The sequence below is a fragment of the Wasmannia auropunctata genome, unplaced genomic scaffold, assembly GCF_000956235.1.
Source record: "Wasmannia auropunctata unplaced genomic scaffold, wasmannia.A_1.0 LD336095.1, whole genome shotgun sequence".
Lineage (NCBI taxonomy): Eukaryota > Metazoa > Arthropoda > Insecta > Hymenoptera > Formicidae > Wasmannia > Wasmannia auropunctata.
In genome coordinates, this window is record NW_012026795.1 from 1,368,512 (window position 1) to 1,383,543 (window position 15,032).

The 15,032-nt window shown below is 48.1% G+C and overlaps 1 protein-coding gene across 2 annotated transcripts; it reads right to left on the reverse strand.

Moving 5' to 3' along the window:
* Positions 1-4,916: 4,916 nt before the first annotated feature.
* LOC105462659 (plexin-B) lies at positions 4,917-14,090 on the reverse strand. 2 transcript variants are annotated; one of them, XM_011709414.1, is made up of 7 exons: positions 13,980-14,090; positions 12,358-12,951; positions 11,349-12,274; positions 10,854-11,257; positions 10,260-10,752; positions 6,394-10,167; positions 4,917-6,295 (listed from the first exon to the last, which is right to left on the reverse strand). In XM_011709414.1, the coding sequence occupies exons 2-7, from the start codon at positions 12,752-12,754 to the stop codon at positions 6,188-6,190; spliced, it is 6,102 nt and encodes a 2,033-aa protein (XP_011707716.1). In that variant the 5' UTR covers positions 12,755-12,951; positions 13,980-14,090; the 3' UTR covers positions 4,917-6,187. The 2 variants fall into 2 exon arrangements, with proteins under 2 accessions (XP_011707716.1, XP_011707715.1); XM_011709413.1 differs by lacking the exon at positions 13,980-14,090 and adding an exon at positions 13,077-13,469.
* Between the last annotated feature and the right edge of the window lie 942 nt (positions 14,091-15,032).

Consider the following 15,032-nt stretch of genomic DNA (forward strand, 5'->3'; position numbering starts at 1 on the left):
TTATTAATAATTGTACAAACGTGCCATGTAAATTTGTTATCTTTAAGCTTTCGCATTATTATTACAAAAATATTAAGTATGTAGAAAATAATGACATAATTATTACTATCGCTAATAATTATTACACACGTAACATCGTTCGTAATACAAGTCTGCGTTGATAGTTTTTTAATGTAAATATACAATAGATCATTTTTTTTTTAATATCTTTTTATTGAGATATTTATAAAAGGAAAGCGATAAAATTATATAAACTTCACATATCTCAAGATTGCGTATTAATTGTACTATTATATATATATATATGTATAGAGCATATACACAATTTTTTCGTCACCGAAATCAACTCGTATCAAGTACGCTATAATTTATTACTGGCGTAACGATACAACATCGACACCGGGATTGATGTTAGTGTCAAAAATGCACAGTGGAAAACTATAACACACGCGCCAGATACGTTCTACTGTATACAAGATATACATGGAAACTCGGTGTACCCGCGAACGCGGAGGTGATTTAGTTGCGACATACAAGAACTCCGATATTAACATAACGATTTGCGTAACGACGATTCGACGACTTTTGGACTGGATAGGGTATTTCCGAAAGGTGTTCACGCGCGTCTCGCGTATCTGTATATATTTATAGTAACGATATTTAGATCTTAACGCATCAACGATAATTTTACTGTGATATAACTTTATACGGGCGCCGTTTCACGTGTGTGCTCACGTTCAGTTACAATAAATCTTTACGTAGATTTCTCCAGAAGAAAATTTTGAACCTCGGAAGTCGGATCGGAAGATCGATCACCTTCTCCACACACGTCCCTCCGCGGGCAAATTCGGAATGAATGGTGACAAATTGTAACGACTCAAATTACAGGACACCGGTCCATCGTGTCCCCGATCGTATGTAAGGCTGATCAGCAAGTCTGTACAGCTGAGAGACTGCGGGTGGGCAAAAAAAAAAAAATAACGAAGAGATAACGAGATATCAGTCATTTATAATACCAATATATTTCTTGCTTGATTTTCGGTTTTAAATGCAATTACTCCATTTGTCCCTACGTCCCATCGAGAATTTGGCAAGAATCATTTCGTTCTCTCGAGTGTCACTTAAAAGTCTACTCGTGCGCGAGATGAGGGGAGGAGAGGGGGTGGATGGGTGGGCTGAAGTACTATATACAAGTGGAGGGAAGAAGAGAAAGAGAGCTTATTCGCGAGGGGTTGAAATTGCACATACACACGCACACATGGATACGTACGCACACAGTATACACGCATACGCGCGCAACAAGCGTAAAGAAGCGTTGCTGCGCCTGGCTCGATGAACAGAGGACAGACACTTCTCCAGATCTTTTTTTGTAACAATCAAGGTTGGTCAATGTGACAAGACGGTCAACGTCCTATTTTTTGCAATCTCGAACGCGATTCGCCACTAAAGACGTTTGTCTTCAGGACATTAATTCTGAACGGAACGAAGACAATAGCTGCTCAATATTGGTCAATTGTCGCTCAATATCGATCAATTATTGCTCAACTCAAACATGTATTACTAGCGATGATTAAAATAGAATCTAATTGAACCGGAGATTTCCCGCTGGAGAATATTCAAGAGAAATGTCCTTAACAGGGAAAATTATCGGAATCATCCCTTCTATCCTCTCCTCTCTTTCTCTCTCTCTCTCTTTCTTTCTCCCTCTCCGTCGAAGCTTAACAAAGAGTAATCTTAACTCGACACACGACGTGTTCAGATTTATCTATATATATACTACGAAGCATGACACACTAATTTCGCCCCACCGGACGCCTTCGAAATCGCCTCTCCTCTCAGTCCGTTTTACGTTATTAATTACAAACGTTGAATGCAGAATTGACAAGCTTTTCAGATGGATGGAGTCGACTTCCGACCGTACGGCCCGCCGGGAAGCTCTGCCGCGTGCTTTCCTGGTATTTATTTTAAGACGCGTACACGGATCCACCACCTTCGGCTGTATAGCCGCCGTTTTAATAAAATATTCACACCGCGTATAGAGGTGGCGTCAATATTTTACCGTTCGCTTTTCCCCGACAGCGGTACACATATGCACACACACACACACACACACATACATACATACACACATATATATTTGCCCGTTGCTTACCATCCGCGCTTTCTTTATTTTTACCGTAATACACAAGGTTGAAAATTAAGAAGCAAAATCTTAGCGCGAGAAACTTGGATAAACAGACACGGTGCGCCCCTTCTTTTTTCTCTTTCCTTTTTCCGACAGCGCGGCAGAGCTGCGAGCACCTGTACGTTCGCAAAGTATAGGGTGACGCTATATGGATTCTATCGGATCGCGCGCGCTCGAACGTTGCCCGAACACATATTATCTTACATGCCGCACGAGAGTGTATTATACTCCAACTGAATTTGGAAATAAAAAAATGTCCCGTGTCGGGAGGGCCGATTGGCACCCGATAATAGCGACGTATGTCTGTCTGTGTAAGTGTGTGTGTGTATTATATATACGAATATACATGCGCACGAGCGTGTCTCCATGTACGTCAATCTGTACGACGCAATATATTCGAAAAGACGCAAAGAGGAACGTATATATATTAACGCCGCACATTTAACGCTAAACGCGCAGCGGTAACGTTATACGAGCGCGTTTAACGGCGAGCGTGCTCGTTAGAATACGGGAGAGACGAGATCGACGCCGCACCCGCGCGCAACTACCCATTGCACGACGGTCGTTTCTCCCTCGCGGTTTCTTTCCCTCCTCCCCCACCCCCCCGTCCCCCGAGATAAGAAAAAACGGGGAAAATCTCTTAAATGCGAAACATGGCAGTGACGATAAAAAAAAAAAAAACGAAAAATCAGAAGGCTTGCGTATACATTAATAACAATTTTTACGAAGGACGTTTGTCACGTTATGTATAGCGACGGCAATTCTGTCGTTGTATCTCCTCCGTGAGTACCGAAAAACAACGTTATACGGCAGTGGCTTGTGTCAATCGGGTCATCCGCGACACACATTTCGCAATCACAGCTGGTCGCAGCTGCGATATCCTTATAGCTCTCTCTCTCTCTCTCTCTCTCTCTCCTGTTCACACTCTCATATCTCTTATTCACATATACATATATGTATATATATATATAATATATATATAATTCTTAAATATATAAGTTTGTGTCTTTTTTATTAAATAAGTATGACGGCTTATACATCGTTAGTATAAAGTGGAAACCGAAAAGTATACGATACTTTCAAACGCAGGACGAGCGAGGTGCAAACCCGTCGCACCGTCTCGCCCGTGGTACATTTTTTTTTTTTTCAATCGTTCATACAAATGTACTTTCGTTTTATCCTGCTCGCGCGGATTTCGATACCGGTCCGAAATTCGTTATTCGGTGAAAGAGCTCTATTGTGAATGTCCGCATTCAATCTGCGTGTACCGAATGGAAATATAAATCGCGTGCGTATTCGCGAGTGTGCGGGATGTACACGTAAATATTACATACTGCACGACTTGTCGGGATGCTGCAAATTTGCAGACCCGGAAGGGGGGGGGAGGGGGAGGGGGGGACGATGACATCTGCGAAAACGTCAAGATTACGTAGAAAATCTATACGAAATTACGTTTGCACGATAATCAACGCGAGAGGAGGGGGGGAGGTGGGAGGAAATCTCCAACGAAATCTATCGTTAATCCCATCCGGGGAAGACTGCATCAAACGGTACACCAAAATTCCACGCGCGAGGTCGTGGATTTCCAAACGGGATCTAAGTAAATAATTAGCGAACGTCGTGCGAAATCGATCGCGACGACCGCTTTCTCGGGAGAGGAGCCCGATAATAGAACTGTACCGCGCGTACCTATTTTCAGGGGCAGAACCGGAGCCGGGGCGAGCGAAATCTCTCACCGCGTCGAAACAGATGGCACATACACACATACATACATTATATACGTAAGATACGTATAGCCGCGTAAAATCAGAAACAGGCACGCGGATACGGTGTATTCGTACGATCCGATTACAAAGATATACGTGTACACGATGACGAAGTAAAAAACACAAAAGAGGACAGTTCACAGTTTAGCACAGATTGACGTACATCCGCAGTCGCGAGCTCCTCAGTTTGTTCCTCGTAATATAAATAAATACGATACACATGTAATAGAGAGAAAGAGATACACAGGTTGTGCCGAATGGTCGCGAACGCGGGGAGCCTGGGGACCTGGAATATAATTGAAATTACGACGCGCGGCGTATGTTAAGTACAAGAGTGTGAGCACGTCCCCAGCCTCCCTGAGACCTACACCGGACGAATCACCGATCAATCCTTCGTTTGCGCCACGACTGAACGACGAGTTCTCTACATTGGCTTTATGAACGGATCGACAGTTCGTAAAAAGTGCGCAACTCGGAAAAACTTGGCAGTGCATACCGAATATGATAAATCGTTACACCGGTTATTACAAAAACGCGAAGGTCGTTGAAAGTTTTCCTTTAAGAAAAAGAAAAGAGACACAAAAAAGTAAATGCGAGTTTAAAAAAAAAATTGCCAGTCTTATGTCAACTAAAAAGAAAAAAGTCAGATCCTTTGAAGAATACTGCATGTCGTTGTGCCACGACGAGTGTCTGCTAAAACCTATTGCGACAATAGCACGTAAATCTCAGAGTACATCAGTGGATACAAAAACTTGTTCTCTTCAGCACGATCGAAACAGTCTATAATAATCTTGTAACACGATTCATGTAAAAAGGTCCGTTTCGTTTTGCATCTGTTACACTTAATAATATAGCAATCATAATTAATAGGCAGCGTTATATATATATAGATAATAATAAAGAAATAATAATTAATAACCGTCGATAATATCGTAATAATAATAATAATAATAACACAATAATATAATAATACGTACAATGGAAGATAAAATTTTAGATGCTCCACAAAATGGCCTTTCTAAAAAAATTATACGCACTCCGTAAACTATCCACGTAAAGCAGATACAGAGAGACTCAGAAGCAAAATAAGAGATAAAAATAAAAGAAAACGATTTCTTTACGCGACGTTAGACGATATACGTAGATAGGCCTAGAGTAGACTGAGCTGCTCTTATAACTTTTTAACTCTTAAATTTTTTTTAACGTTACTTTAATCGCCTTAATTTAATATTATCTGTTACTCTGTCTCTGAATTATAAGGGTGCGTAACCCCCAACTTATAATACATATAGTCCCTCTCTAACTAGCTCACTACAATCCGTGGAGGTGTGTTGCGCATGATTCTTTGCTTTATATATATATATATTTTTTTATGTATATATATAACATATTAATAATTATATATATATCATAATGAAGATAGTAGGCATAGCCACTCGTGCTCGGATCACAGACTACTCGCTGCCGTACGTCGCTCCCGTACAGACAGTCTGGTGGACACTATGGCTTTCTCTCACTTACCATTAGACATGTTATTTTTACTTTAATGTTATGTTATTCCGTATTTACGTACACACGTATAGATATCAGGTCGGCCATAAAATTTACACTTTAAATTTTTTCCCTAATAAGTATTTGCACCGATCCACGTCTCGGATCCTCAAAGGAGTCTCGACAGTGAGAAAACGCGACGGCGTTGTCGCGTACACGCAACGCAACGTCGTAAAATAGAATAGAAAGTTAAAAAATAACTTAGTATTACATAGGACAACTAAATCTCTCGCTTATACTACGTTAACAATGCGATCACCCCGCGAAAAAGATAACTTACGAATTTGAGATTCGTTTCGAATTCGATTGAGATTTATATATAAATACTTAGCTCGTTTCCTAGAGAGAGATTTAATAGGCGTCTGTCCAGCGTCGTGATTTAAGGATCAGAGGCGCGTACATTGCCTACCAATATCCATACATGTTTACAAGCGTATTTCGGTATGGCCAACACGTAAAGACGGTAAAATACTACCACGAGGACTGTCTAGCCCGTGACCTATCGCCTGACTAGCCCTAACGAAATCGCGTGTATCTTTCTTACGGCATTGTTATTCACACGGTGTGTTGTAATGTGTAATATTTGTACATATGTAACGAGGTGTATCTGATGCATGAAGTGGAGGCACTAGTCAGTGTTTCTGGAGAGGTTGACGGGTCCTGGGATGGAAGTGAGGAGGGTATGTCAGCAGGCACTGGTCTCTTCTCCCTCGAGCGTGTACGCTACGTTTTCTAGTCTATGAGCTAGGTGTAGTTTGCGACAGCCCGCATCTGTCTCCAAGGCCTCTAGGATCTGAAAAGAAGTTCATAAACACACCGTCATGGTTTAATTTTCGTACCGAAATGAGGGAATGACGAGGCGATGACGTCCCAATTAAGTGAGCTACTCACTTGTTCATAATACTTGCTGACATAGATGTAGAGCTCTTTCAGCGCCGCGATCACATCGAACTCGTTGGCGTGAGACGCGCTCAGTTGCTGCATGGCACTAGACATCTCCTGGTCGGTGATCTGCGGCAGTCTTTGCACATCCGTATAGAATCGACCCACTTTCTCGCGATAGTGCGGTATGTCCTTGGCGAAGAGCAGCTTGTTAGACGGCGAGTCCTTGCCCAGTCTGTGTTCCGTCATCGAGCACGAGTCCATAAACGTCTGCGCGATCACGGAGAGACTCGAGTCCACCGTCGTGGACTTGTTGATGTCGAACATGAAATCTGGATTCTTGATAAAGTTAACCCAGAACCGGAGCGGCAGGCTATTCGACTTCCACGCGTGCGCCACCTCCGGATCGACGATGCCGTGCTGCTTGGCAGCCTCGTCGAGGAGATCGAACAACCACTTGACCGCGCTAGGCAACGCCTCGTTGGCGGTCAGTATAGTGTTTAGAAAGTCGTCGACGAACTTTTGTACGGTGCCCTTCGTCGATAGCAATCGCGTCAGGAATATTTCCGGGATCGCCTTGTGCGTTCGCTCGGGATGGTGGTGCTTGCTGCTACCGGTGAAGCCCAAGCCGGGCGGATAGTGCACATCTTCGATGGGCCTCACCAGATGGTACAGCCGCTGATTACCGCCGTGGGCGCTCTCGACGTCGCCGTTCGCCGTTATGATTGGCGGCGAATGCTGGGAGTCGAAGTACAGGCCGCTCACGGGATGATTGTACATTACAGGACTGATCAGCCCGTGATTGGGCGTGGATGGAAGATGCGTGGACGAACAATGATTCGAATGTCGATGTAGATGCTGATGCGACTGGTGGTGCGGATGAATCGACGGCTGCTGCTGCGGGTGGTAATGCGAGGGCTTGCAATTGTGGCAGGGCGGCTTACACGCCACCGAGAAGCCATCGTTCTGCCGGGGGATCAGCGACATCACCGCCGACTCCTTGACGCCGTAGTGCGCCAGCGTGTTTATCTTCTTCCACTCGCCGCAGCATTTGGTCGTGAGATCCTCGTCCTGGAGGGTCAGGTGACCACCGCGACCGTGCCGCCACTCTAGATCAACGTCGTGTACGGACGGCCTCAACGAAAACGGGGTGTTCTTGTACAGCGCGTCGAGAATCTTCGACTTTACCTGGCTTATGGTATCGCAGTCTAGAACCTTACACTGTATCTTCTCGTCGAGATCGTCCTGCACCACGTGCAACGTGACCATCGTGTGCTCGATCTGCTCGCGCAGGAGTCTCTCCTCCGAGAGAGAGTATCTCGCGTCGTGCGTTATCACGTCCACCGGTCCTTTCTCTATCTGATGCTTAATCGCCTTGAACAGCAGAAACAGGGACGAGCCGGCATAGTCTTTTAGATAGTTGTACATACAGAGCGCCATCCAATTCGTCAGCATTTTCTCCACCACGGATTCCGTTCTCCTTAACATGAGCTGCGGATGCTTTGAGTTTACCGCTTTGTCGATCAGTCTCAGCAGCAGATTCATCAGTATATCCGTGGCGTATTCCATTTTACCCATCAGGACGACCATGAGTAAGGAAGCGACGTTCACTTTGTCCCTGATATTAAAATCCTTCTGAGCCTCCAAGGTCTCTATGAATGTCAACACAAAGTACTTGTTGTTGACGAGCTGCTCGAACTGTATCATCGCCGCGTCGTAATTGGTGCGCGAGATGTTGCTGCGCGAACGCGGATCGTTTAATATGGGATGGTCTATCACCCCGGGGAAAAACACTTTCATAATATAGTTTTTATGATCGAGAGTGGGTATGCCCGACGACTCGAGATCCGCGGTCAGGTCCGTCATGTCCGTTTGCAGTTCCGCGAACGCCTGTTTGCACTCCATGCGGACGTTGCTCTCAAGCGTGTCCATTTGTATCTGTATGCGCTTGTATTCCCGCTCTGCCTGCGTGCTTTTACGGCGGTATATCACCAGCACCAGAACGAATAGAAAGATGAGGCCGAAGGTGCCGGCGGCGATACCGGCGATCGCTTCCGGCGGTATCGGATAGGACTTGATGACTTCGTAGCGCAAATAACCGATGGGAAAGCGTAGACTGCGACCGACCCGTACCACCACCAGGGGTAGCCCGCTCTCGGTTTTGATGCCAAGCTCGTCCGTGTCGGCGGGCTGTAGATCCGGCGGCGTGCAGACAAGTTGCGTAAGAGCGAGCGACGTTACGTTGCAGGGCATGATACCCACGGTGACATTCACGTCGGATTCGTCGCTGGCATAGTTGAGATTCTCGCCCTCGATCACCAGCGTGTCCCCCTTGTACAGCTTGACGTTTCGCGGAAATGGAAAGAATTTCGGATCCTCGACGTAGAGCAGTCGATTGCGGAGACTTTGCTTCTCCAAGTCCTTCACGCTCTCCACGTTATCCATGATAAAGGCGATCTTGAGAGACAGCTGAGATTCCTTCAGTCTCAACGAATGCGGCGATGAAGTACCTTGAGTAATGGTCGCCGCCGAACGTTCACTGCGTCGGATCGAGGTGAACCTCTTGGCGACGCTCGGACTTGGGCACTCCATTTGCGTAGGATTCAGGACGGTGCAAACGGTTCTATTCACCGGCAATTGCTCGTTATCGAAGTAAACCTCCATCTCGGGTTTCTGAATGGTGTCCAAGTTTGTGCCGTGCACGGTGATCATACGGCCGCCCGAGGCAAAGCTCCTCAGCGGCTTAATCTCCATGATGGTCGGGTCATGAGTGTAATTATACGGATTGTCCATAAGGGTGCGATTCGCACCGTCGATGCTCAGTGTTAGCTTGTGAATTCGCCTGACGCGGCCCGACTTACTGGTCACGCAAGTCAGCCTCGTACTGCTCGCTTGGGTCGCGTTTACGTGGCACGGCAACTCGTCCAGATATGCCGATATTGTGCTACCGATATTAAGATACTCACCAGTGATGGCCAGTTGCGTGCCGCCGCTCTGCGGCCCGACCGACGGATACACACCCGACAGACGTATGTCCTTATAATTGAACTGCACCATACTCTCCGTGTAACCGGCGACATTCCCGACCACGACGGAGGCCGCATCCGTGGCCTCGTGCCGACCGGTACGGCATACGATGCGCACCGACACTTCGTAATCCACCAGGTTGCACGGGGTGTTGCCGATGTGTATCTTACCCTCCACATCGCTCTCCTTCAGCCCGAGATTGCTACCCTCGATCGTCACCAGCGTACCGCCCTCGATCGGCCCACTCAGCGGCTTGATCATGTCTATTCGGGGCTTCGGACATTCACTGAACGGTAACTGTAGACACGAATACCGATATGTGCAGCTAGTTCCGCACCAAGTGCACTCAAACCGAGCGTCCCGTGTCACGCACAAAGAGCAATCCGCGTGCTCACGATGCGAGCCGAGCACTTCGCACTTGTACAAAATTATCGTGGTCTTGTCCACGTGGTGATTCGTGTTCCAGACGACCGTCACCTCGGCCTCGTATTCGCCGCTGACCGCCTCGTAAGAATATATCGTTTTGTCGCACACGATGAAACGACTGCTGTCCACTCGAGCTTGCACCTTCAGATTGGCACCTTCGATGCTGACGATGCACTGGAATCCACTGTGGCCCACCTGCGGGTGCGGCAGGTTCTCCACCTCGAGCACTATCTCCTTAGGCACACTGTTTGGCAGCATCAACGGCTCTTTGCGTTCCACAAATCTCGGGCAGTACTGCGCGCCATGCGCGGCAAGATTGGCTTGATTTTGCTGAAAGAAAAAAAAATGTCTATTATAGTACAAGTTATTACGATAGATTATGGCTAAACAAGTATAAATGCAACAAATTAAGCAAAACTTACGTTTTCCCCCGATATAATGCCCTGACAGCTAGTATTGTGGGTGCACTTGTTGTCGTAGACGCACCAGCTACACGCCCATTGCGACTTGACGCACTCGGTGCAAACAGTGTGTCTCGAGCAATCGAAAAACGCAAAGTTGCGCGAAACGAAATCTTTGTTCGTCTCGCTCGATCGTACGGACAGCGGTACCAGCACGTGATCGGCGCCCTCGGGAATGTTGGGTCTCTCCGTGACCGGTGGTGTGGGGCAGGACAGTCCGAAACCAGTCATCAACGCGTCTATTGGCTCGGCGTTACCAAAAACGCACTTGTAATTAGCGCCCGTTGGTAATTCCGGTAAAGTTCTAATTGTTAATTGCACCGTGGTCATCTGATTAATGGGCATACGGTCGGGTAGAACTTGCTCGAAATCGATGCACTGCTGACCCGTGCCCAGGGACAACCATCGCGGACTGCTGTGACTTGCTTTTTGACAGTCGCCTCTTACAGTACATCTGTGGGTTAAAAAAAAATATATTCACATTATAAATATCAATACAAAAAGTTTCATATTTATGAGCAATCTAAAGTTTGTTCTGTATAATAATCAATTTACCTCTTTTCTAAAGAGCACCAGCCGCAGTAGGGGTCTTTCGCATCGAGGCAACTGCTGCAATTGGTATAACCACTGCAATGCTCCACTTTGACCTTTGTTATCTTCGAGTTGGATAATGCGTAGATATATTCGCCGTCCGGTGAAATAAGTGTGTCAGGAAATATCTTTTGTCCCTTATCAATCGTAACACTTTCGTAGACGAACGCTTCAACTCCGGACAGCAGAACCTTCTTGAGTACGCCGTCGTTCGTGCCGAAAAACGCTACGGTGTGACTCTCGGTGTTGGCGATGGTTACCGAGGTGATAAACGAGTCGGGAAAGTGCAGTATAGCCTGGCCCGTGATTGGCGATACGCCCGAAATTTTTAATCCCACCTCGCAGAAGTTCAGAATATTTCCTGTAGTCTGCAAAACAAAGCAATACAATCAATGTAGAAAATAGCAAAATACACTTTCTCTAACGCTTATTCTTTGTACTGGGTAACGTTATACTTACACCGGCCGTGGGGCATTTTCCGTCTTGTATAGGACCGCTGACGTAGCCCATATTTCGATACTTGATGCTACCGTTGAAGCACATGTGAATATTCTCGTTGAACTTGGTCTCAATGTCTTGCAGGCTGTAGATGCAGACCGCCGAGCGTGACAGAGGCTCGTTCGTGATGCCTCTGCTGGGCGCGAATACAGAGACGAATACCGGATCGCCGACGGAGATGCCGAGTTGCATGGCCAGATCGCTGCCCGCCGCCGCCACCTTCGCGTCCTGCACCAAGTTGTAATGGTGCTGCTTCCCGTCCCCCAAGTCGACCGTACACTGCAGGGTCACTTCGGTGTAGCTGTCGTAGTTCGGATCGCTTATGCAGCTTCGCGCCAGTCTGGAAATGTATCCCAGTTCCTCCTGCTCGGGCAGATACGACTGCTTCTGCACCAGAACGAAGTACGCGTAGTCGCTCGCGTTGAACCCGTACACGTACTTCACCAGGAAGTGATCCCGATACTTGACGTCGATGTACACGATCGACTGATGGTTGAACGTGTACTCGGCGAAATCCAGCTTGTCGAGATTTCTGCTGGAGATGGCGGGCACGTCGTGACGATAATCCCCCTTGTTGGTGAACGTCGTTCCCACGTAGAGTATGTTCGTCTGCGCCCACGGATTGTACTTCTCGGGTCCGATGAACGCGTACGTGGACGAGCTCTCGTCGTTGGCGGCCACGCTGAGAGGAATAAATTCCGGCTTAATGGATATGTTGGACATTTTGTATTTCTCGCAGGCGCCTTGAAGAAGGGAGCCGCAGGCGATTAACATCTGCGACTCGAGATCGGCGACTAGCAGCTTGTTCACATTATCCATCAAGGAAGTAGGTATGTCTCTTGTCATGCAACCTGTTGCATGACACTGAGGATTGTCCAGTCTCGGTCCTGAAATGAGAAGACATTGATTAGTCATCTTATATGTCGCGAGAATTTATGTTATGCCAATAAGAGGAAAAAAAAATACTAACCTGTTGAGACATATTCCTCCAATTTGAGATTTGAATCGAGTTGAAAGAGTCTGTTGATCGCACCTCCATAGAGCCTGCCTGAGGAAGGATCTATAGCGAGGTGATTAAATCTCAAAGCCCCCTCTCTGGTTGCATTGGCGTCCAAGGAAAAATGTCCGTATCGCTGTCCATTTCCCGCGGGGAACTGCGCTATTATATGCGGCGACTTGTTGTCCTGTATCGGTGGAACGGTGCTGGCGGGGGTGTCTATCGCTGCGGTCGCCAATATCACTAGGAACCATGTGGCAATGGACATGGATGAGAGGGATAATTGATGGAGGAGCGGTGGCAGCGGCACTTGCGAATGCGTCACTGTAGGCGATTTGGGAAATGACTGGGTGAGTCCCAGGAATCTCATGGTGTGTACGCGACAGCTGACAAAGCACGTGCGCACACGCGTCGCGTGTGCGTCAGTGCGTATGCAGGTCTAGGAGAGGAAATGTAAAAGGTACGTCAGGGTACGTGCCCTGCCACTGGTAGCGAGCCAGTGTTAACGCAGTACTACCAGCTATGCTTGAGCGCAAGCACCGACATGCCGATCATTGTCTGGCACTCCTGAAACATTACGAATAAATTATATCGAATTAGAAGCGTATCAATTATATTGTACATATGTTCGGGTCAATTAACTATTCAGCATGTTAAGAGCTAAGCTTCATATAATTCTCGTTATATCTTACTCGTTTATAATTATCTCGATTATCTCGATACACCACGTGCACGTTAATTTTATTACGTCTGCAATATTCTACCCGCGAACGTATTCCTCGGATTTTTTTTCACAATTTCGATAAACTAGCGGAAACACGCTGTGCGGAAAACTACACGAGACACAGACTTTTCGGAATAACCTTAAAAAACGCACAGCCAACGATTCTAGCGAAATCCATACGCGACGTGCGTTAAAAAAAAAAGAGACCACGAATCGCGTACGAAATGCCACGCCGAGCATCGGTAGCGTCTCGACAAGATGCCAGTCGGCTGCCGCACGGCGCGTACACGCTGGCAACGCGCTTCCGTTCAAGAGGTTTCTCCGTCGACGGCCACCGAGGAGCGGTAAAAAGAGAGTTCGCCAAGCCTTTCTAACAATGAAGACGCACAACGGCGAGGGGCAGATGGCTCCACGCATTTCGGAGCAACACCGTATCACGCACCGCCCTTCATTAGCGTGACCAAACGTAGCCTGCACTTGACAGCTAAGGCCACTGTCTTCGCACAAAGGCAAAGGATACTCTCCGCCAACCCCGTTCCTTCGCCCCTCCCTCACCGCCACCTCCTCTTCCCATTCCCGTCACGATCACATCGCCTACCAAAACACGGCCGCGATGACGAATTACGGCGATCGCGCCGCCGTAAGCGCCGAGACGCGTAGAGAAATCGTAAATATGCGGACGAGAACGTCGGGAACGGAGAGCAGAGCGGAAAGGGCCCCGATTTTACTCGCGAGACGCGACACGCTGGCCCCACGGAGCTCTGTAAGCGCGAGGCGAGCGACGATATCGGGCGAGACGCCAGGGCCGCCACCTCGTACCTCTTCCCGTCGACTCGTGCGCTCGCTCTCGGCTCGGCTGGGCGAATTTTACCTTGCTCGCTGCGCGTCGCACGTCGCGGATGCACGTTGCGGGAACGTCGCTCGCACAACGGCGCGGTCGCTACGGCACATCGCGGATATGCGGCATGCTCGCACGGATGGCGGAGGCTGCTCCCCGGCTCGCGTAGATAGGCACTGGTCGCCACCACGAACGGGGCTGTCGCTGTTGCTGCCACTGCCACTGGCCGTCGCCACCGCCGCTCGGCCGCTGCCGCCGCCGCCGTCACCGCCGCACACGCACAGCACCGCGGGCGGGGTATCGTCGCCGGACGATGATGATGATGATGATGATCCGCGATGCTCCGTTTCGATATCATAAAGTCGGCGCCGCGCGATGCGCCCGTGCGGCCGTCCGTCCGTGTCGCCTCACAACACAACACTGCAAACGGCGGAGTCGGGATCAGCCGCCATTAAAATTCGTCCGACACGGGGGCCGCTGCGCTCTGGCTGCACGAGTTTTATAGAGGCGCGAGTCGTCGGGTCGGGGGGCCGTGACTACGGCATGCGCCGCTGTGCTCCGTCTCACTCTCTCTCCCTCTTAGTTTCCTCTCCGCACGGGTGCGTCCGTCCCCCTCGCTCGCGCGACTTCTCGCTCGCTCTCGTCGCGAATCCTCCTTCGACGCCGCTAGCTGGACACTCTTCACCCTTTACTTCCCGTCTTCTCGAGACTGCCTACCTCTCTCTTTCCCCCTTCGTTCTCTCTCGTCTTCCCTTTCGCTTCCGCACACACTCGACGTATGTACAGCGTGCACGCACGGCTATAATGTACAGGATGTCCCGAAACTTTTCTTTTTGTTAACAGATACTTTCCCCGCGAAGCGATATTCCCTCGGCAACGTTAAATTTTTCTTATCCTAAAAATTAATCGAGGCAATTTTTCGCTACGAAGTTTGTTAACGTAAAGTTTGAGATTACTCGACAAACGAAGTTTTCACCTGCGTTTTCCAAAAGTTTCGTGGTAATTGCATCGAAATTTGTTGCAAATGCAGGAATTATATTTACAAGTTCACGACGACCCGATCATTAATGCGTTCTTAGTTGAATT